Source organism: Osmia lignaria, chromosome 16, assembly GCF_051020975.1.
Source record: "Osmia lignaria lignaria isolate PbOS001 chromosome 16, iyOsmLign1, whole genome shotgun sequence".
Classification (NCBI taxonomy): domain Eukaryota; kingdom Metazoa; phylum Arthropoda; class Insecta; order Hymenoptera; family Megachilidae; genus Osmia; species Osmia lignaria.
Window position 1 is genome coordinate 1,180,153 of NC_135047.1, and position 21,255 is coordinate 1,201,407.

Genomic DNA, 21,255 nt, shown 5'->3' on the forward strand with positions numbered 1-21,255 from the left:
ATCTTCTTTAGTCGATTATAACACGAGCTCATAATAATGTTTAAAATCAAAATTTATTAGCGTTTTGATAATGTTTAAAAATTCAGAATCTTTTTCGCAATTTAAAAAAAATACCACCTCTATAGCGGCCATCGTATCTGAATATTGCCATCCACATGTTTGCTGATATTTGTTTACAAATCAGTGATCATGGCAAAAACTGATCTTAAAGAACGAACACCCTTTGACTTGGACAACGAAAACCGATACCAAGGCGAGCGGTGACTAACGTTGACAAATTACTTACACTAGGTAGAAAAAGTCTGCATACACCGTTTAAAACAGAATACCTGATTTAAAATTGGACCAAATGACTTGAGGTTTCTTGAGAAGCTATACAAATTAATTAAATTAAATATGTGCTTTTGTCGTTTAAAAAAATTAAAATTTGGCGAAATTGGGAAAGAAATAGTAAAAGGCAACTTTTTAACTTTTTTATCTGAGCCTGTAACGAAAATTTAAAATATGACATTTGTACATTTAAGTATATTACTATAGTCACGTTCTCAGATGAAAAGTCGCGATTTTCGGAAATTTTAATTAATAACATACTTAAATTTACAAATGTCATATTTCAAATTTTCGTTACAGGCTCCGCTAAAAAAGTTAAAAAATTGCCTTTTACTATTTTTTTCCCGATATCGACAAATTGTAATTCTTCAAAACCAAAAAGCACATATCTTAGTAAATTAATTTGTATAGCTTCTCGAAAAATCTCAAGTCATTTGGTCCAATTTTAAATGAGGTATTCTGTTTTAAACAGTGTACGCAGACTTTCTCTATCTAGTGCATCTACACGTTAGCGTTGATATATGTGTATATTAGGTGTACAAATTAATTCGGTGCCTTTTCTTTATTTTAATTAAAGATTTATTTTTAAAAAGTCATAGTAATTCCAATTATTGAAATAATCGTTATTATTATTATGTTGTCTTGTCACTTTTCAAATATTCAAAACCACGGGAAAATATTCAAATTAAAAATATTAATTATGAAGACGTAATACCAAAGGCACCGAATTAATTTTTACACCTAATACATTCGAGCACATTGGCCTAACGTACAGAGATTGTATGAGAAACAATGTAAAAAAGATGTAACAATAATACCTACAATCATTAAGAAAGGATGTAAAGGTGTGCTGGAATGGGTGTTCCAAAAACAGGGCAACTTCAATTCAGCGACAATGACAGAAATCATGTCATTATTATTCAGACAGCATTTTGATCCGTATCCCAGATCTCACACGTAACATCGACGTCTCTTGTTCCTATTAATAACATTATACAATTATGTACGTACGAATGTATAAAATTCTGTTTTGTTTTTTTTTTTTTTCTTTTCATTTACGACTAATACGGGAATGTACGATCTGCAACTCGCCGCCAAGTGTTTCCACTTGTTGGATCATCGAAATACCGTTACAACGATTTTTTTTTTCCTTATAAATATACGACAGTGCAAAACTCATCGAAGACGAAATCGTCGACATCGACGTCGACGTGACCCGATCAAGATGATAATTTTTTTTCTTTTTTTTTTTTTTTCATGTTCGCCAATCTCGTCGAATTCGTCCTCGTGAAACCGTGAAGCAACATCGGACGTTACTCACGGGAATGTTTCTCGTTATATTTTGGATTAACGAATAAAAATGAAGAAACAAACGAACAGACTCGCTCACAGTGGCTCCATCGTTCATCGTCGGTTGTCGATTAACCTCATTCCCCCTGTGCTATTTTTCTCTTTCTTTTCACAACTTTCCATTATTTTTCGAACGTTCAGTCGTCGAAAGATATACGATTACACGATTCGTGACATCTATTGCAGTTCACCAGAGTCCATAACTGAGCCGCGCAGATTGAAAGGTGGTGGGGGAACGCAGCGAGTTCTCCGCTAATCGCTTTCCGCTTCGTGTGGGAGTATCGTCAATCAGGACGAAGATGCGCACGAAAGAACGAAAACTGGTCTTTTCGCAGTTATGGACTCTGGTGAACTGCACTATACATACAATATGGCACACTTACATGAATTTGCCGTCGTTCTGAGCGGATTTTTCGAATCGGACCACAACATTCCTGCGTTTAATAGACGAAGAGGTTTTGCACGCTGAAAGAAAGAATCGTAGCTAAAGTACACGCTGATGGTAAAACAATAAATTTGTTTCAACAAATATCGCTTCTGTTCTAAGCATCGTGGAATAATCCGTTTGCTTTTCAATGATTACTATTATACATTATTTAAAAACAAGTAACTACATCACAGTTCTAATGGCTCAGTCGTTTGATTTGTTGATGTTTGCTATCATATATCATCGAATTTTATCCTTAGGACACTAACGACGATCGTCAGAACTATTATCCATGAGAACACACAAGAAATTGATGTGCGCAAGTTTTTTTGTAATTACAGTTTTCGCCAAATAAATTCGTCATTAAGGATAATACAGCAGGTACAAAAGAAACAATGGCGGGTATAGTTCGACGACCGATTACAAACTTTGCAGTCGTGGTTAATCTACGTAGTTGTTCGAGAAATAGAATGAAATATTTATAAATACAGACGAAACGTTTGTTACAGAAAATACAAATACGCGATTAAAAACACGAACCTTCGTCTATTAGTCACTTACATAGTTTCGAATAACATGCATCGCGTAAAGAAAAGAAATAAAGAATAAAAGCGATTCTTGTGAACGTTACGGCGACCACTGAATAATCTCGAAAAGTGTCGATAATCGATCCTCTCGATACTCGTTATAAACTTTTTCGTAGCGTACAATCTTATAATCTTATGTACATGTTCGCTTTTATGAAACTTGAAAAAAGTGTCTGTGTGATTCTAAGTATTGTTCTTAGTATTTAGTATTCCCGTAATTTGTTATAAATTCGGAAATCTTGAAAATGTTTACCTTAGTAATTAAAACCGTATCGATATTCTTACAATTCGCTTTGACATAAACACTTACTCGCTGCACATCTTGAAAAAACCACAATTATAATATGTGACGCTTTTTCGTTTCCTCCTTTTTTCTCTTTTTTTTTTGTCATTTTTCTTTTTCATTCAGACGGAATGGATATATTATGGATTGTATCACCAACGAGCTTAAACAGCCCCATTAAATCAAACTGAGTATTCTGAAAATACTGATTCGAGATAAATCTATAAGTTGCGAATTTGGAAAGTATCTTCGAGACTAAACAAAACGATAATCGATTAATCCAAAAATCGAATTTGTAAAAGTATTTTCCACTTTTTGATATTATTGCTGTATAAAATGTGTAAGAATTCAAAAAAATATGTATATGAGATTACGTACAGTCCATGATAATGTCTTTAACGCGTTTAGAATACGAATATTCCTTTATGAGATTGCGCCATTTCTCTTCCCCCTCTCTCACACACGCACATGCGCACACATCGCATACGGCAGTTTCTTATTCTGTAAAAAAAAATACAACAGAAAGAAAAGAAATTTTTGAAAATCATCAGATAAAAAAGCAACATCGAGCTCACTACGATTATTCGCTATTATCAAATATCGAGTCTTATATCTAAATATATGTTAATAAATACATCGCTCTGAATACACCCAACATGATACATGCATACTGTTATGACACATGGATTGACTTTTTTTTATTATTCGCGTTATTATTGGGCCTGTAAACGGCCGTCATTAGAGCCATTATCTATCACTCCACCAGTCACACCTCGCAATGGAACGAATACGTAAACTTAAATTAATTTGTTCGGTCTTTTTTGCGTCACGAGGATTACTCTAATCGTAGTTTAAACATACTACGATAAAATCTTAAATATTATAAACATAGCGAGACCAATCGTTTCTTCTCGTGACCCGAAGGACTGAACGTTTGCAAAAAACCGATCCGCATCAACATAGATGCACAACAGTTTTTTTTTTTTTCTGATGTTCGTACAAAGTTCTAGTTGTACAATTAAAAAGTTATGTAGTTTTTTACTACACCATTACGATTGCTTCTTCACCACAAAACAGGAAAGGATATTGATCGATCATCGTTTGAACTACATCCTCCAAGTATGGTCTCATCGCTTCAAATCTGCCAAGATCATTAAATTCTATAGGTAATAATGTAGGCCACCAGCAGATTGCCAAGTTTTTACTGTCCATACTGTTCAGTTTACAATTTTCAGCAACTCTGCAAAAATACATAAAAAATATAGCATTAATTAACTTCAGTATCGATTAGAAAGCATGGGTGTTTAGAAAATGATTACTTACTTTACAAAATGATGAAAGATAAATTTGAGTACATCAAAATTTACTGGATTCAACTTGTTGAGCATTAAACGTAGTGCTAATAACCTGCAGCTTCGATCTACAACAAATCCATAAAAATTTTTTTTGTTAGACACTGGTTAATTAACTTTCGATATTAAATTTATGTAATATCATGTACCTTCCATATTCATACATGTTGCGGACATTGGTTTACTGATACCACGCGCTCCTAAATGCAAGAAAAATAAGTAAATAATTCCTATTATAAAAGCTTTACCTATGAATTTTATACTTACCCGATATATCCTCAAGTTCACTCATACGATCTTTATCGATCAATGGTGGTAGCCTCTTTGAAAAGAAATCTTTTAAAGCAGTTGCAACAGCATTTACAGGTATGTCTAGTGAATGTATATCGACATTTCCATCTATAATAGTTAAATATAAATAAGTACAAATAAGTACATGTATTAAATATAAAATCATAAAGAAATTTACCCTCTTCGAATTTTTGAAACAAAAGTTCGACGTGTGCTCTGTTTCCAGGAACCCTATATATGCCCTCAGAATCTAATCCTTCATCTTCAATAAATTGCACACATTTTTCCAGAAACAGGGGTATTCGATTTGTTTCACTCTGAGCAAAATCTTCAATTAGTGGTTGGCTCATGGTCAATACTGCCCCAGGTCCTTTAGTTTGCTTTATTTTCTCTTGCTTTTTCTTTTCTCTCTCCTTTTCCTTTTCCGCATGTTTCTTTAGCTTTTCTTCTTTTTGTCGGCGTTTCTCTAATTTCTCATCTTCTTTTGCTTTCTGTTTATCCTTCTTTCTGTTCAATTTATCACCATCTTTGACCTTGTTTAAGATATCAAAATAAAATGTCTTTAAAAAAGTTTATACAAAAATCTATGTTTCCTTGATGGTGCATTTTTTTTTTTTTTTTTTTTTTTACTTACACTGGGAGAATTAATCTCTCGTGGGGAAGAAACGTCTAGGCTGGATTCATCATCTGGAATGTTGCCAAAGGTATTGTCACTCCTGTGCTTCGCTAAAATAATAATAAATCCATGCCAAATACCAAGTACATAATAAGAAACAGTTCTATGCAAACCTCCTGCAAAATCCTGGTTGAACCTTCTTAAGAAATAATTTTGAAAAAATCGACAGCTGTTATGTGAAATACAATATGCTGACATTGCACTTAAAATCGAGCAATATTAGTCATCCGGTATTGATACAAATTGAAACAAAAACAATGGTTTTCTTTAAGCAAACGAGAAAAGTATAAAACATGCTAACTGTACGGTATAAAATATTTATGCTATCCTTTCGTTTCTTAACATGCAAGAATCATATTATGTAATAGCTACTTTAAGGATTTCAGAAATATTCATTAGAGCATTCTTCATCGTCAACAATTATACTTACAGGAAGCACTAAACATCTCTTGGGTCATATGTTTCACATTGTAAGGATGTTGTAACGACGTTGATAGATGTTGCTGCGGCAATGAATTTCCGAATCTTTTTCGCAGACTAGCGGCCGCATGTTTGTATTGTTTGGATCTTGATCTGGATGTGTGCTCCGGATCACTGGACTCAGAAGAATCTGGCGTTTCGCTGGATACTGAATTGAAAAAATCGTCTTACAGTAAATTTCTATAATAAGATATAACAAAATTTTTATTATAAATACATACCACGCTCTGCTGGGTTTACACGCCAATTTTTATCTTCTTTGATATTGTAATTCAGGCCAACAATACCATCTCCGCTTCCCATACTAGCTAAAGACGGAACTTTTGGTGCAGCAACAGGTATAGCTGTACGTTTTTTTCGTATCCTCTTGTGCGATGGTGGTTTCTTATTCGCTTTTCCTAATACATCAGCTACCTTTTGCCTTTCCAAGGAACTCCATTCCGAATCAGAGTCACTGTACGCTACGGAATAAAATATATAATTAATTCATACATATGCATAAAATAAATTAAAGCAAATACGCTTTCTTAATTTTGCCCTTACAGGGTTGTCCCTTGTCGCGTCTGTGACGTAGCTTAGGTTTATTATTTCCGATAGAGTCTTGTACTAAAGCATACATATAATCGCCATCATAAGGAGGATATAGGCTTGGTACCACATCTTTAACTTGAGCATATTCAGAGCCAAGATCTACTAATTCGGGTGTAGCGAGAGGAGCATGACCCATTGTCAATTTAGGACCGTGTTCATCCTTTTCGCCTACTGTCATTCTGGCTATGGCGTCTGTTACATTCGAGAAATCTTTCAAATTTATCTTTCCAGGCTGTTTTAAAGTTTGGCTATTTCCTTTTGGTCGCGGTTTCGCTTGAGAAATGTGACGTCTACCCGTAGTAAAAGCTCTATGCGAGTAACTATTAGTTACTCCATCTTGGTGCATAAACGTATCCTTCACCCATCCTGTACAGAAACATTAAAAAATAAAATCACATCATGCGTAGAAAGTTTCAGTTTGATGATTTTATCAATGCAAAACCAACCGGCTAATTTGTTCGTAATATCGCCAGATTTTAACAATTCTCTTTCCCTTTCTTCCCTGTAAAAATCTACTTGGCTATAAATATCACTGTCATCGCTAGGTGTGGCTCTATTGTCTGCAAATTGTTCATTCAGTCCTGTATCTCCAAGGTCACCATCCGGGGTTAACTGTTCATACGACTCAGAACCGCTTCTGAAAGTTACAGACATACTGCTTCACATTAGACTTTTGAATCACCAGAAAATATGAACATGCATTAATATCAGTTGTATAATGTTACAAGCATTGCTGCCAGGTTACCTACCCATCATCTGGTGTCTGAAGATGATAACTTTCATGTCGTGGTGGTGGCATAGGGTGTAATGCAGAATACTCTAGAGTACCTTCACCACTATCATTCAAATTGCCTGGTTCTTCCATATTAAAGGCTTGTTCAATTTCAGGCTTTTTCTCCCAAACTTCTTTGAAAAATGGTGTATAAAAGGCCGCTGCAATAAGTATACATAAGGAAGTGTGTCCAGACAAAAGAAAAAAAAAATATTTTTTAATGATTTTCAAATAACATAATATACTTTTTTGTTGACAACTGGATGCCGAGGTCATAAAGTGCGCTTGTAATTTATCCGCAATTGCGTTTCCCTCTGTGATAAGTAAATGACTCAAATCATTACTGAAGAAAGCATTAGCACCTCCAGTATCAGTCACAGCCATTATTTGTATTGGTAAGTTTGGTATATTCATGGAAAATGCACTAAAAAATAAAGACCGCATGAGAAATATTTTATTTTAATACATATATGTACGTGAAATACAATTACATTATACGTACTTAAGCGTTGCGAGGGATGCTTTCCTTTTTGTGGAGTAGACCAATATAAAGCCGTGTACTAATTCATCCCTAAACGCGTTCGCCCCATGGAAACTTGAAATAATAACTTCAACTCTTCGTTTCGATTCTCCTAGAAATGTTTCTAAAACAATCGATCGATCGCCGCTAAGGAAACAACACTGATGATTGAGTAAAGGTCCGAGTACGTTTTCCACGGAATATGGATCTCCACAAAACATACACATTATTATTCTGAATAAAAATGAATATAATATTATTATTTCTTTCTCTAGCTGTTACGTAATGTATCTAAAAGAATATGTTACCTGATATCAGGTTCCAAACACTCAATAACACTTTGGTAAATATTTAGAAAACCAGCTCTATGATTTATAGACTGTATCAGTTGTTGTAATGCATCTTTCACAAGCGGAGTAGGAAATCTTTTATCTTGTTCTAAATCTTCTATGCAGACATCGATAAATGGACACTGTAAGCTGTAATAAACATTAATCGTTAAGTATTTCATTTGATCCAGATAAAAATGGTTTAAGCCGTAAATTATGTATACCTATCAGCAAGATTCTGACCCTCTTCCTTAAGTCGTATTGCTTCCAGTTCGTCTATAGTAGATTCTGGTACAAACATAATGACGATAGGTAATCCTTGAAATGGTAACCTATCCTCTTGCTCTAAATTCGATAACAATGTTTTCTCTAAAGACGATCGAATATATTCGAATGAATCCTCATTTGAGTAAATACAAAAAGATCCTGTAAATCCAACAGATTTTTAAACATTTTGTAACGAAAGTATGGCTACCATCGACAATTGCCGCATTACCACATACCATGGGGCATAAAGTCTGAAGTAGTAAATGAATTGTGCGGTAATCCGACATCACCATCGATAATTCGATATCCAAGTGTATATAACTGACAATCAATTTCTACTTCGTCATCCTCTGTTTGTGCTCTTATTTCACGAGCAAATTCCTCGCCAAGGCCATTGCTTCCAAGTATAACTAAATTTAATTGATTATTATCAGATGTTAACTGCCACTGACTGCTATGATTCCATGAAGAAGGCCTAAGAAATCATTTTTCAATCAAGTTAAAAGTACATGAAAATTGTTGTTTTCATTGTTCCTTATCGAAATCTTACCTATGTGCTTTTGTTCCAAGTATCCGTTCTATAAGTGCATCCATACAATTTGGATAAGCTGGACAATGCTCTCTTATAGGACAGTGTACAAATCCCAGATGTTGAAAAAGCATTAATTTTCTATCTTGATCTAATCTATCTAAAGCCTTATACCTAAAGTCATCCACTAATGCATCTGTTATCTCTTTAATATCATCTTGTGTTATAGTTCCAGATGGTGCTATACTTTTGAAGTGATAGAACAAATCAGCATGTTCTAATAATAGTTCCTATTATACAAAATAAAATAAAAGGTAGTAATATAAAAAATTTGCAGTTTCATTATCGTGTACAGTATCAAACATAGTAGGCTTCCCCAGAGAAAAAGATGATGCCTGAGTTTCCAATCTCCAAATTCCAGGAATCTAGGGTTCCAGAGTCCTGGGGTTCCTGATTTTCACCGTAAGCCTCTCCTTCTCGGTCTGTCGTTTCGCCTCTTAGGTAATCTCGAGGAGAATGACGATATAGGGGAAGCCTACTTTGCTCGACACTGCAGATGTTATAGCACGTGCTCTTACTTGAAAATTATGTTTTGCTTTTTCAATGATTTCCTTTTGGTGTTGATCATATATTTCTTGACAATCATGGTGGGAAAGAGCTTCAAAGCATTCTCTACCCATGAAAAGCACTCTGACCTCGGATAAATGTTTCCCTGGTGTAACATATCCAGTTTCTTCCAGCAACTGCTTAAACTGCTTTTTCCATCTAATAAATAATATGTACCAATTCTATATTTATATTTACTATTGAATATGTAGTAATATAACATAATATTGTAATATTAAAACGTATTAAATATTACCAAAAATTGTTAGTAAAGCTAATAATGTACTTTTCTAAGAAAATAACGTTCTCTAATGTATTATGAAGCAGTAAGAGCACAATTTACCTTTTCGGAAGTCTGCTCAAAGAAACGCCACCCAGAATAAAGCAAAGCATTAGTGTATTACACATAGGTATTAATATCTAGATTACTGAATGAATGATTACATTGAAGCATGTGCAGCAATGAATCAATAACTTATTTGCTATTTATGGATAACAAAAATTCCAAACACATTATGATACTTACTCTAATCGCCGTTGTTCTTGTTGCAGCACATTTATATGATTTTTAAAAACAGTTTCAGCTTCTGGAGTTTCTAAAACATCATAAGGAATCTTTGTTCCATTATTTTCACCGAAATCACAATCAATCCATGGAATATCCTCAGGACATTCATAAAAATACTGATGAAAATCAGGATGTTCTTTTATGTACTGTTGCACTGCAGACCACTCCCTGTAATAATAAGATGTGTAGATTAATTAAAACTACACATTATAATAATACTTAAATACTTATAATTGTAACATACTCATTGATCAAATTTGTTATATCAGGACATATTTCATGAAGAATATCGGGTAACATATCCAGGTATCCTTGAATTTTCTTTGCTACTTGTTCATCTTTTAATTTTTTAATATGTCGCCTAAATAATCTTTGGGTTGCGTCGATACCAAATAATTCCACAAATGTTGAAAATTCTTTATGCTGAGCTAACTTTTTAGATGCTTGAGACCACAATGCGCGGTAATCGGTAACGTGTATTCGAATCAATCTTTGTAAAGATTCTGTTGATGCATCTAAAAGCTCTTTCCTAGATCTAGCTGCTTCTGCAAACGGTGTTACCTTACTGCGCATTTTAGTTTTATCAATTAATTGAGCCAAAATCATAAATGCTAAATCAATATTGATATTTTCATGTGCAGAAGTTTCAACTATTAAAATGGAACCTTTATATTCTTTACGTATTACCAATTTTTCAGCTTCTTTTACATACTGTTCATTTGCATCATCATTCTTTGTTGTTACCAAAATGATTGGCTTTTTGGTTTTCATCAAACTGTTCAGTATGTTTGCCACTATTTCAACCTGTTTCTCTATAGATCTGTTTGGTACAACGCTTACATCAAATACACACAAAAAACCATCGATATTTAATTTACCATCTGGCAAAACTTTCTGTTCATATTCTTTTTCTATACCTAATTGATTTTTGCAAATGTACATAAGCTTTTCTGCACTGGTAATTTTAGTGGCTGCACATCTTTTTGCATAAGGTTCCATTTTACCACCTTTAAAAGGCTGAAAGGATGCATCATCTATAAATTCAGTATGCTCTATCACTTGAAATTGATATTCTGATCCATCCTCTGCTGGTTTTGTAACTTCACCCCAATAGAGGAAATGATCATTATTTACCACTCTGCCACTAAAATCCGACTGTAAGAAATAAATCATTAATAACAATAAATAACAAAAGATTATCACAACCATTATTGTTAACAGTTACCTGCGATAACACTGATATATGGTCCACATTATAATCATCATTCAAAGAACGCATAAAACGATTACACAAACATGACTTTCCAACACCAACTTGTCCTTTATCTTTCTCAGTGCCAGAAAGACCAACAATGGCAACATTGATAGTTTTGATATTATCACTTTTTCTTGCCATCTTTAAAGCTTAACTTGATCACTTATATCATTAATAAGTGTGAAAATAAAAATCTTTCCTTCTGCAACTTTTACTCAGGACATTTTTAAGTACCACTAATAATAATTTTTCTTATCCATTTATTTTTGCCACTATTAAAAATTTATGTATATCCCTTTGGTCATTATATCAGATCTAAAAGTTTATATGAAAATCAGCACTGCCTCCCTTTGGTAACATCTTTAATAATCTACTCTTATTTTATCCTTTTTCTTCTCTCACATTGATTGAATATCATACATCAAGCTTTTGTACAATGTGCAAATTTATATGTAAGCGATTATAAACAAATGACATTTGCCAAAATATCATTTGAGCTCTGTTATTTTGAAGTTACTCTTGTTGTGTGATGGATAAAATTACATTGTTAGAAATAGCACAGATCTATAGCGCTATTAGACAATTTTTAAACTTTATCTTGTCTCATAAAGCATTCTTTGGAATAACACTGTATATCTGAAAAAAGAATATTCAAATAAATGAATTATGATCATAATACAAAAAATGATGAGTATAAGTGAAATGAATAAAATAAAGATTAATTCTTTACATAAAAACTGTTCAAAATTGATGTTAATAATAGTGAATTACATTTATTTACAGGTTCTTTGGAATTATACAAATTGTACATCACATTATTTATTAATTACATTTTATATTGATACAGCAAAGGGTAAATTAAGTAAAAAGTAATTAAAATCATCATGAACAAGTTATGAATTCAATGAAATAAAATTTGAAAAAGACTTCAAAATACGTTTTGCATTAACCTCCACGTAATTAACGTATTACACGTTAAATTATTAAATTCTTTAAACGTGACAATTTCTAATGAACGTAAGAAGCGATAATTTGGAAAACCGTCAGAAAAATATTGCTTTTAATTAAGTTAAAGAGAAATATATTTTGTAGTAACGGTAGAATATTTCTATCGCAACGAAATAAATCGTTTTTAGTAAATTTATTTATAATTCCGCTCGTCAGCTACATAATACATTAAACTTGGAGTTGACGTAAAATTTACGAAACGTGAATCATGCAGAAGAAACAAATTATTCGATGTACAAATGACAGCTACGAATAGATCAATATGCATTGTACACAACCGCGGTCAATTTTGATATTGACGGTAAAATCTCACAGTTCAACAAATTCTGATAAGACACCTAAAAAGGATAATTGCAATATACTTTAATCTATTTCAAAAAAATCATGAAACAAACGAAAGTATCTTATTTGATACATCAAAAGCTATGGTACCTGTCTAAGATTTTGTTCGACGGACTGAACTAGTACCAACCGGCCGTCCGTATAATTTTTTCTTAAGGAACTCAATCGATTCTTCACTACTGTACAGCACACACTCTTTCCTGATATTTTTTATATTCACGGTGCACCGAAAAATGTCTAGAACTTGCTTCGATGATCGTTTAATTCTAAGTGTGTAAATAACTTCACGTCAAACATCGAGTATTGCCCCATAAAGGAGCCATCTTGGTGGGTGGGCACAAGGCGATTAGTATTTTCAGGATGGATAGTATACGTCGTACAAGAACAAGGCCGTATCTAGTATACTTCTTCTGATTCGCCTATATTTTAAAACAGATTCTTGATTTTTTATAAATAAATTATTAAATTCTTCATGTTCTCCACTACCATTCAGTTAAAAATCAATGTTATTACTAAATTTGATTTCTCCTGACCAGTTACTAGAGAAAGTAGATCTATTACTCCCTCTATAAGTAACTCAAGTATATTTTTAAACAAAAATGTTATTAGCTGTACAACATATTTCCTAAGATAAATTTAATTTTAAAAGCACTTATTAAATCTTTTAATTTATCAGAACAATAATTTATTAGTCTTATTGTCATTTATTAAAATTAATCAATTATTAATGAACCGTATCGACAGGAGAGCACCTAGTTGTAAGCGCACTGTGCTTACGCTCCTGCGAGTGCATAAAAGTACCACCTGTCGTCTAGTAGAAGAATTAGTATAACTTCGAATCGAAAATGGCTGACAGTGGGGATGCTGTGAACAGTACGTCGTCAGGAAAAGTGGCTAGAAATACAGTCATCGATGGGCCTGTCACCGATCCAGCGTCAAACACTAAGGTAAATTTGCGAACGCTGTCATCCAACAATTCAAATAATCAAATTTTTCTTATTTAAGTTGTCAGAATATGAAAACATGACAGTACTTACAAGTATTATATTTACCGCCTTTGTTAATTTCTTATTAATTAAGTCATTAACAACTATAAAAGGGTAGTTTTTTAATTTATATGTTCAACTTGCTACAGATCAACATTCCAATGAAGGGAGCAAGCTCTTTCATAATTGTTTTTATACCTTTGTATTATCATTTGTATAAAATCATGACCTTTTATCTTTGTGCATTTTATTTTACTTGTGTTTTGTTTTTTCTGTGACATCTCAGCCCAGCCCTTTTAAGTCTTGTGACCACATGTTGCTGTTATGTAATACAGCACATGGTAGTAATTGATGTATGTTCTTGTGTATACCTTGTATTTATTACCAAACAAATAACTTCCTGTTGTTTTTGTTACGCATTAAAATTCATTACAAAAAACATCTGTAAATGTATTGTTAGAAGAATTAAATACATCAGTTTAATATATTTAATGATTATTTGTTTAATTGTAAGAAATAATGTAATAATTGTATAATTTAAAACAATTGAAAGCTTAGAATATATATAAGAATCAGAATTGACAAACAATTTATCATTTGATGAGAAAGAAATTTTTTCTAAAAAATATTCATTTATTTGAGAGAATTATAATTAGCAATTTCATTGTGTAATTTTAATGTTACACAATGTGGAGATAATGATATGGTAATTGGCATTAAACTAACAGACAGTTCATATACATGAAGGTCAGCTGCTAAGGACATTGCAGCTTTTGAAGCATTCAGTATTTTAACTACATTATTTTTATCAAATATGCAATTACAGAGTTTATTTTTCTGTATTTATATTGAAAAATAAACAGGTTTTATTTTTAATAAACCAACAAAATTAATCATTTTATTGGTTTATTTTTTTTCTATTTTTAGTTTTCTTATATCATGTAATTATAACACATTAACTATATCATGATAAAAAATTCAATACTTTTTCAAATACTTTCAATGGTATTAATGCTAGTATGTCATTCAGCTTCAACTTTGATAATGTAAAAGTTGAAAGATGATTTGCATGTTGTTACATATTGCCTGCTATCAAGGCGCTTATATTATTTTACATATAGAGCATTATTCTCACAGTAGTCCGTAGGTTCGGTACCAATCACTCATGCATCGCTCATTACAAGCCTAAGTACACCACATAGGCGTGGCACAATTAGCACTACTGAAACTAGTGTTTTGAGCGCAATAAAAGTAACTGAGGAATAATGATAAAAAAAGGAGATACTTTTGCATACATAAAATAAATATTTTCAATTATTCAAGTTTTATGTACAAGTATTACCTTTGGGAGCTTTGTACCAAACTACGGACTGTATTATAAAAACTTGCTCCAATTTGAATCATGAAATGGTGGTTGTTGTGATTTCAGAGCCTAGAGGCATCAAATAATGCCTTTCACGGCGCGAGAACAAAATTAGTAAGTAAGAATATATATGTGTACAAAACACAAAGTAAACTTGTACTCCTTTCCATAGAGCAATCCTTGCAATTTCCTCAGGGCTGCTTTAATTCCTATGACTACATAAGTGTGGTATGTGCCAATGGGTTTACCATTTTTGCCTTCTCATCATAACACAGGGTAATAATAAGACGAATTTTCAACAGAATGCAATTAAAATTATCAACAGCTTACATCTGCTTGTTCATATTATCATGTAACTCGACAGGAATAACTCATTTTGCTTCATTAACGCGCAAAAATAATATAGTCCAGAAAAATTACTGTATATGTCGTCTATATTAATCTGTGTCCATTCAATTAAATAAAGTAGTATCATTTGCATTTTTCTGTTTATAGTTCATTTCTATTCATTGCAGCCCTTTATAATAATAAAAGGTATATTAATAGTCTCATAACTAATTTAATCTTTTAAATGTTTAGGATCCCAAGTCTGGAGCCTTAAAAAAGTCCAGTCGTTATCGTAGTCGTTCCTTGTCAGCCAGTAGCACAGATAGTTACAGTTCTGGTATGATATACTTTTTCCTTTCATAACTGTGACATTATTATAAATGGTGTTGTACATTTGTATATCTTATGACACTTCAGCATCTTACACAGGAAGCTCATCAGATGAAGATGACGTGTCACCGCGCGAGAAAATTCAAAAAACCGAGAATGGTTTCACAGACTTTTGCGTGCGCAATATTAATCAACATGCATTTGGTCGAAGAGAAATAGAAATAGCAGAACAAGAGATGCCTGGAATTATGGCGCTTCGTAAACGTGCAGCTGAAGATAAGGTACTTTGTTTATTATGGAAGAATAATTAAGCTTTAATGAGGAATACTGGTATATGTATAACAAAAAATTGTTTCAAATAGCCACTGAAGAATGCAAAAATTGTGGGATGCACTCATATCAATGCTCAAACTGCTGTCCTTATTGAAACCTTAGTACATTTGGGAGCACAAGTTAGATGGGCAGCATGTAACATATACTCCACGCAAAATGAAGTAGCTGCTGCTCTTGCTCACGCTGGTTATCCAATTTTTGCCTGGCGCGGTGAAACAGAAGAAGATTTTTGGTGGTGCATTGATAAATGCGTAGCTGCTGAAAATTGGCAACCTAACATGATATTAGATGATGGTGGAGATGCAACACATTTAATGCTCAAAAAATATAATGCCATGTTTAAAATGATTCAAGGTATGTTCGTTATATATTTTGTACAAAAATTGATAATAATATTCTTAACAAACTTCAGGAATTGTTGAAGAAAGCGTGACGGGTGTACATAGATTATATCAACTGTCAAAAGCAGGCAAATTGTCCGTTCCTGCCATGAACGTGAATGATAGTGTAACAAAGACCAAATTTGACAATCTTTATAGTTGTCGCGAAAGTATTATCGATAGGTAAATTAATCTCAAAGTAATTCTTAATGTACCGAGAATCTATAGCATTGATTTAATTTATATACCTTTATAGCTTGAAAAGATCTACAGATATCATGTTCGGTGGCAAACAAGTTGTAATTTGTGGCTATGGTGAAGTAGGTAAAGGTTGTTGTCAGGCTCTAAAAGGTTTAGGGTGTATCGTTTATATAACCGAAATCGATCCGATTTGTGCTTTGCAAGCAAGGTAAATAAAAAGAAAAAAAAAACGCGTATATAAATCATAAACAATTACATTATTTGTTAAATGTTTTCTTTACAGTATGGATGGCTTTAGAGTAATGAAACTAAATGAAGTTATCAGAAATGTCGATATTGTGATTACCGCAACAGGCAATAAAAATGTAGTTACACGAGAACACATGGACAAGATGAAAAACGGTTGTGTGGTATGCAATATGGGACACAGTAATACGGAAATAGACATTGTACGTTTAAGCTTTAACAGTATAACTAATAACATCTCAGATTCGTTTAGAACTTTTAACTAAAATTTAGGGAGAAAAACTCGTATTTCTTACATTTCAGAACTAAAAAGAAATGTATTGGTAAGACATTAAGACTGCTTTAATATGTTCTTAACAGAACAGTTTACGCACGCCCGATTTAACTTGGGAAAAAGTAAGGTCTCAAGTGGATCATGTTATCTGGCCGGATGGAAAGCGCATCGTGTTATTAGCGGAAGGCCGTTTAGTCAACTTGTCTTGTTCCAGCATTCCCTCCTTTGTTGTGTCGATTACAGCCGCTACGCAAGCGTTAGCGCTTATTGAACTTTTCAACGCACCACCAGGACGATATAAAAGTGATGTTTACTTGTTGCCAAAGAAAATGGGTAAATAAGTGATAAAACATGTTATTCTTATATTCTGTTACTATAATTAATATCAAAGTAAACTTATAAAATAATACCATTCATTAGATGAATATGTGGCATCATTACATTTACCAACATTTGATGCACACTTAACTGAACTAACAGATGAACAGGCTAAATACATGGGACTTAACAAGGCTGGACCTTTTAAACCCAATTATTACCGGTTCGTATGCACAATATATGGATTACTCAATATCATTAATGAATAAATTATTATATCGCTTTCTTATGTATTTCAGCTATTAAAAATGTATAAACAAGTGAGGCAACGCGGTACATACCATGTTTGAAACATTTCTTTGCAGTCTCGACTATTTTAGTTTATTTAGCCATATTAATATAAATGTACGATAAGGCTTCATGTTATCTTTAAGATAATTCTAGGCAGTTCTATTGTTCTAGAAGAATATTTTCCATGTATTGTGAACAATATTCCAGTATGATTCCAACCAAAATATTGCCTCAGTACTGATTGCAATAATCAATAATTATAAATTATGTAAGTGAATATATAATATTGAATTAACTTTTGCGAATGTATACCCGATTAATTTATGAAAGTGGACAAAGATATACGTGCAGTTATATTCAGCCAGAACGAAGTTTGAATTCGTCGGATGCCAGTTTTTCATCCAAAAAACGATATGTTAAAGATCTGTAAGCTTACATTTGTTACAGGATGTAATAAGTTGTACAACCAGAATATGTTAGATATTATGTTCAGAAAATTGTTGATTAAAAACAACAAATCTTCTGATACTACTGGAAATGTGTACATATACATAAAGAGTTTTAATATTTGCAAGACGTGGATCGTCGAGAACTGAAGCATGTAATGTTCATTTTGTGATGAGTAAATGTCTTTGCAGTAATTACATCCAGTAATTGTTCTGAATCAGTTTGTCGAAACAGCGATTATGTACACTTAGTATCTCTGTTTCCATGAAAAGAACAATGTAAAAAATTTACTAATTGAAGCCATGTACATAATTATCTTAAAAAAACAATAATTAGAATGGATAAAAGTTAGCCCTTTTATAATTGGTTGTATCACTCCCTTGATAAATAAACCTCAATGATGAGAGACAAAAAGCAAATAAACAACCTACGATGCCTTGAATCTATTCATTGTTTACATTATTAATCTAAGTATGTTCCACCTTGTATCTATTTAATTTCATCGATACTTTTAATATCAACAGATTAATTATATGTTTGTCTCTTTTAGGTTTAGTATCAATTAATATAATAATATACTATAGTATACTATTAATAAGTTACATACATCAAAAGTAACAAGAACCTTTGTTGAAACGTATTATCTTCTAAACTATCCTTCCTTTCATTAATAGTTTAGGAATTATGAAGGTCGTGGGATAATCGTAAGAAGAGCAAAATTAATTGAAAACAATGAAGGAATACATTGCAGAATTACAAAAAAGTAAAATGCATCACATCGATATAAATGTTATATATTTCAGCATAATCGTTATAAAGTAGTGGCTTCTCAAGCGCTTATCGACAGCATCAATTGAAAGGTAAGTTTTACAAGAGTTCTTGCATTCTTGCTGCGATCCGTATATGAGTATTGGAAAACAAAGAAACAACTTTGGGATTGACCGTAAAACGGACCTATACAAATGGCAAGGCTGAACGGCATGGCATACATAAAATGGCATAACGGCAGCAGTTCTATAATGACGAACTTAAAAACACAATTCGTGTTATAAAAGAAAAAAATAAATAATAAAACCAAAAAAAAAAAAATGTAGTAAAAATATATTTTACAATACTCTGTACAAGATCTTGTTAGAATTAATGTCTATTTTAGCTCGACGAAAAATTGATTATCATAAGACAGGCTATCAACCCTGGAATACTGTTATCAGAATATTTTTTTTTTCTTTTTTTATATTTTTCATTCGCGAACGCGTTGCCGCGTTTAATTATGATCATTTACGACGTTAGGAAGCCACTTCTTCAAGTTAATTGCATAAACAGTCCGGCCGTTACTGCGATATTAATTTTTTAAATTTGCTAAGAAAATTTTGATTCCTAGAAGAGGTCTGCGATCGCAGTATTCCACGATTAATGCAAGCATGGTGTCTGTTAATGTTAGCATGGTGTCTGTGTATTTCCGTTAAATAGTTGGATATTTCCGAAAATATTCATCGACGATAAAAACTGAAATTAAAAATCTATTTCGTTCGCGAAACTTAACGCGTTCGGGGATTAAAAAAATCGATTTTATTATTGTGAACGATCAAGTTTTACGAATGAACGAATCACGGGTGTTTCGCAGAAATAAACAGATACGTATAAAACACGTAGAGCGTAAATTTCGAACGTTTTTCACTACATCAACAACAAATATTTCAATCAAACTCTGGTAATCCTCTTCAACAATTCACTGCACTCTGAATATATATGTATAAAAAAAAAATCTACAACCAGGGAGCCCAGAAAACACATGATTCCCATACGATCTCATGACAGCATTCAACACGATTATATTACACGCAACAAAATGAAAGAACAATTAATATTTACATAAATCGGTCATTCACAAGTCATTGCACTATATAAGATTGCTTTGCATAAGAATGAATTCCCACACCGAATCGTTTCCCGATAGACTTCCGGTATTCTGCAATATTTCATTAATTCATTGACTCAACATTGTAAAAAAAAAAAAGAAAAACCTGAGCTCCCTTGGTATCAATGAAAATGTAACGTAAACATTATAGCCTTCCTAACAAACTATTCACTATTCAACTAAATTATACAAAGGTTGTTTGATTACATAAAAGAAAAAGAAAAAAGAAATCTTGAAGAATATACGCGCTTTATATACGCCTCGGTCTCTGGCGAGGCAAATTAATCGATTAATGATAAATGTTTTTAATTATAGAAATATGTCTTACACGTGTCACGCAATTATCGACATATCTTTTTATATATATATATATATATATATATATAAATTGCTTAAACCACAATTTCATCGTTTTGAAACTTTTTAGCCTAGGCTGTAATATATATATGTATGTATATATATATTTATAGTGTGCAATAAAGTAGTTTTTTTCATTTATAAATATGTAACAAAAATAGATAATAATAGATATATATATATATATATACTGTATATACAATGTAGACATGTAAAACCCAACAAAGTAGATGCGTTCCATTACTCTCTAAATCAATCTAAAAGCCTTTGCCGTGAAAAGTTACTTAATTATCTCAACATGAGCATGTTTCGAAATCTCTCGTGCAGTCGTGCAATTTTTCCTTCTTTCGTTTTACATATACGTACAATGATCGGTCGATTAATACATTTCTTTTTTCTTCTTCGAATTTTACTACATTTACTCTTTTTCGTTTAACGATTTTTTTCTGGATGATAGAACTGTTATTCGAACGAATAACTTTTGGTCGATTAAAATTTCACTTCAGGGTATATCGCTTAAATTATAAATACACTCGGGCGTAACTTAGGCTTCCTGATTTACTTTCAATCTTGGAAGAACTTAAAGAGAGCCTAAAGAAAATTTAACACAGTATTTTCTGTTTTTCAAAAATAGAATCATGTTTCCGAATGCAAAATTAATTCGAAAGTATTTTTACGACGCCATCGATTGTTTTCAATACGAATCTTATTCACCGTTCCAATCGCATTCCATTCGACTTAATCGTTTGAGTGCCATTATGGTTATGCTTTAAAAGTGTTAGGCAATATTTCTACTATTTTTACGTGAAACACAATGGGGAACAATGCGATCCTAACCGCACCATTAATGAATGGTAATGAGGAGGTGACACTTTTCAAAGTGGAACAGAATAAAGTAGCTATAGATCGAGTTACAGAGGC

The 21,255-nt window shown here is 32.5% G+C and overlaps 2 protein-coding genes across 11 annotated transcripts; one reads left to right on the plus strand and one right to left on the minus strand.

Annotated features, from left to right (window-relative positions):
- Window positions 1-1,346: 1,346 nt before the first annotated feature.
- RhoGAPp190 (Rho GTPase-activating protein 190) lies at window positions 1,347-12,920 on the minus strand. Of its 5 annotated transcripts, none has more exons than XM_034316795.2 (23): window positions 12,654-12,920; window positions 11,184-11,849; window positions 10,203-11,113; window positions 9,917-10,126; window positions 9,734-9,745; window positions 9,363-9,549; window positions 8,806-9,074; window positions 8,492-8,730; window positions 8,213-8,414; window positions 7,968-8,138; window positions 7,642-7,893; window positions 7,385-7,563; window positions 7,117-7,300; window positions 6,814-7,004; window positions 6,320-6,733; window positions 5,998-6,237; window positions 5,727-5,924; window positions 5,255-5,346; window positions 4,799-5,180; window positions 4,597-4,728; window positions 4,479-4,529; window positions 4,301-4,397; window positions 1,347-4,217 (listed from the first exon to the last, which is right to left on the minus strand). In XM_034316795.2, exons 2-23 carry the CDS (start codon window positions 11,352-11,354, stop codon window positions 4,019-4,021), a joined length of 4,983 nt encoding a protein of 1,660 aa, XP_034172686.1. In that variant the 5' UTR covers window positions 11,355-11,849; window positions 12,654-12,920; the 3' UTR covers window positions 1,347-4,018. The 5 variants fall into 5 exon arrangements, with proteins under 5 accessions (XP_034172686.1, XP_034172690.1, XP_034172683.1 ...); XM_034316799.2 differs by having other exon boundaries at window positions 4,799-5,153; window positions 5,255-5,307; window positions 6,814-7,022; XM_034316792.2 differs by having other exon boundaries at window positions 6,814-7,022.
- Window positions 12,921-13,352: 432 nt separating this feature from the next.
- Window positions 13,353-20,082, plus strand: LOC117600858 (adenosylhomocysteinase-like 1). Of its 6 annotated transcripts, XR_004580532.2 has the most exons (12): window positions 13,353-13,510; window positions 14,979-15,026; window positions 15,492-15,576; window positions 15,657-15,850; window positions 15,932-16,256; window positions 16,315-16,465; window positions 16,539-16,691; window positions 16,767-16,932; window positions 17,090-17,336; window positions 17,424-17,544; window positions 17,621-17,880; window positions 18,060-20,082. XR_004580532.2 is itself a non-coding variant. In XM_034316820.2 (11 exons), exons 1-11 carry the CDS (start codon window positions 13,409-13,411, stop codon window positions 17,625-17,627), a joined length of 1,599 nt encoding a protein of 532 aa, XP_034172711.1. In that variant the 5' UTR covers window positions 13,353-13,408; the 3' UTR covers window positions 17,628-20,082. The 6 variants fall into 6 exon arrangements, 5 of the variants coding, with proteins under 5 accessions (XP_034172711.1, XP_034172712.1, XP_034172716.1 ...); XM_034316820.2 differs by having other exon boundaries at window positions 17,621-20,082; XM_034316821.2 differs by having other exon boundaries at window positions 15,669-15,850; window positions 17,621-20,082.
- Window positions 20,083-21,255: the final 1,173 nt, after the last annotated feature.

Excerpts from the sequence above, each read along its gene's own strand:
- LOC117600858 (XM_034316820.2), top strand. The coding sequence starts at position 13,409 with ATGGCTGACAGTGGGGATGCTGTGAACAGTACGTCGTCAGGAAAAGTG. Across the intron at positions 15,851-15,931 it reads AACGTGCAGCTGAAGATAAG|CCACTGAAGAATGCAAAAAT; the intron begins GTACTTTGTTTA and ends TGTTTCAAATAG. Across the intron at positions 16,933-17,089 it reads GTAATACGGAAATAGACATT|AACAGTTTACGCACGCCCGA; the intron begins GTACGTTTAAGC and ends TGTTCTTAACAG.
- RhoGAPp190 (XM_034316792.2), bottom strand. The coding sequence starts at position 11,354 with ATGGCAAGAAAAAGTGATAATATCAAAACTATCAATGTTGCCATTGTT. Across the intron at positions 5,925-5,997 it reads TGTAAACCCAGCAGAGCGTG|TATCCAGCGAAACGCCAGAT; the intron begins GTATGTATTTAT and ends TTTTCAATTCAG. Across the intron at positions 4,218-4,300 it reads ATCTTTCATCATTTTGTAAA|AGTTGCTGAAAATTGTAAAC; the intron begins GTAAGTAATCAT and ends GTATTTTTGCAG.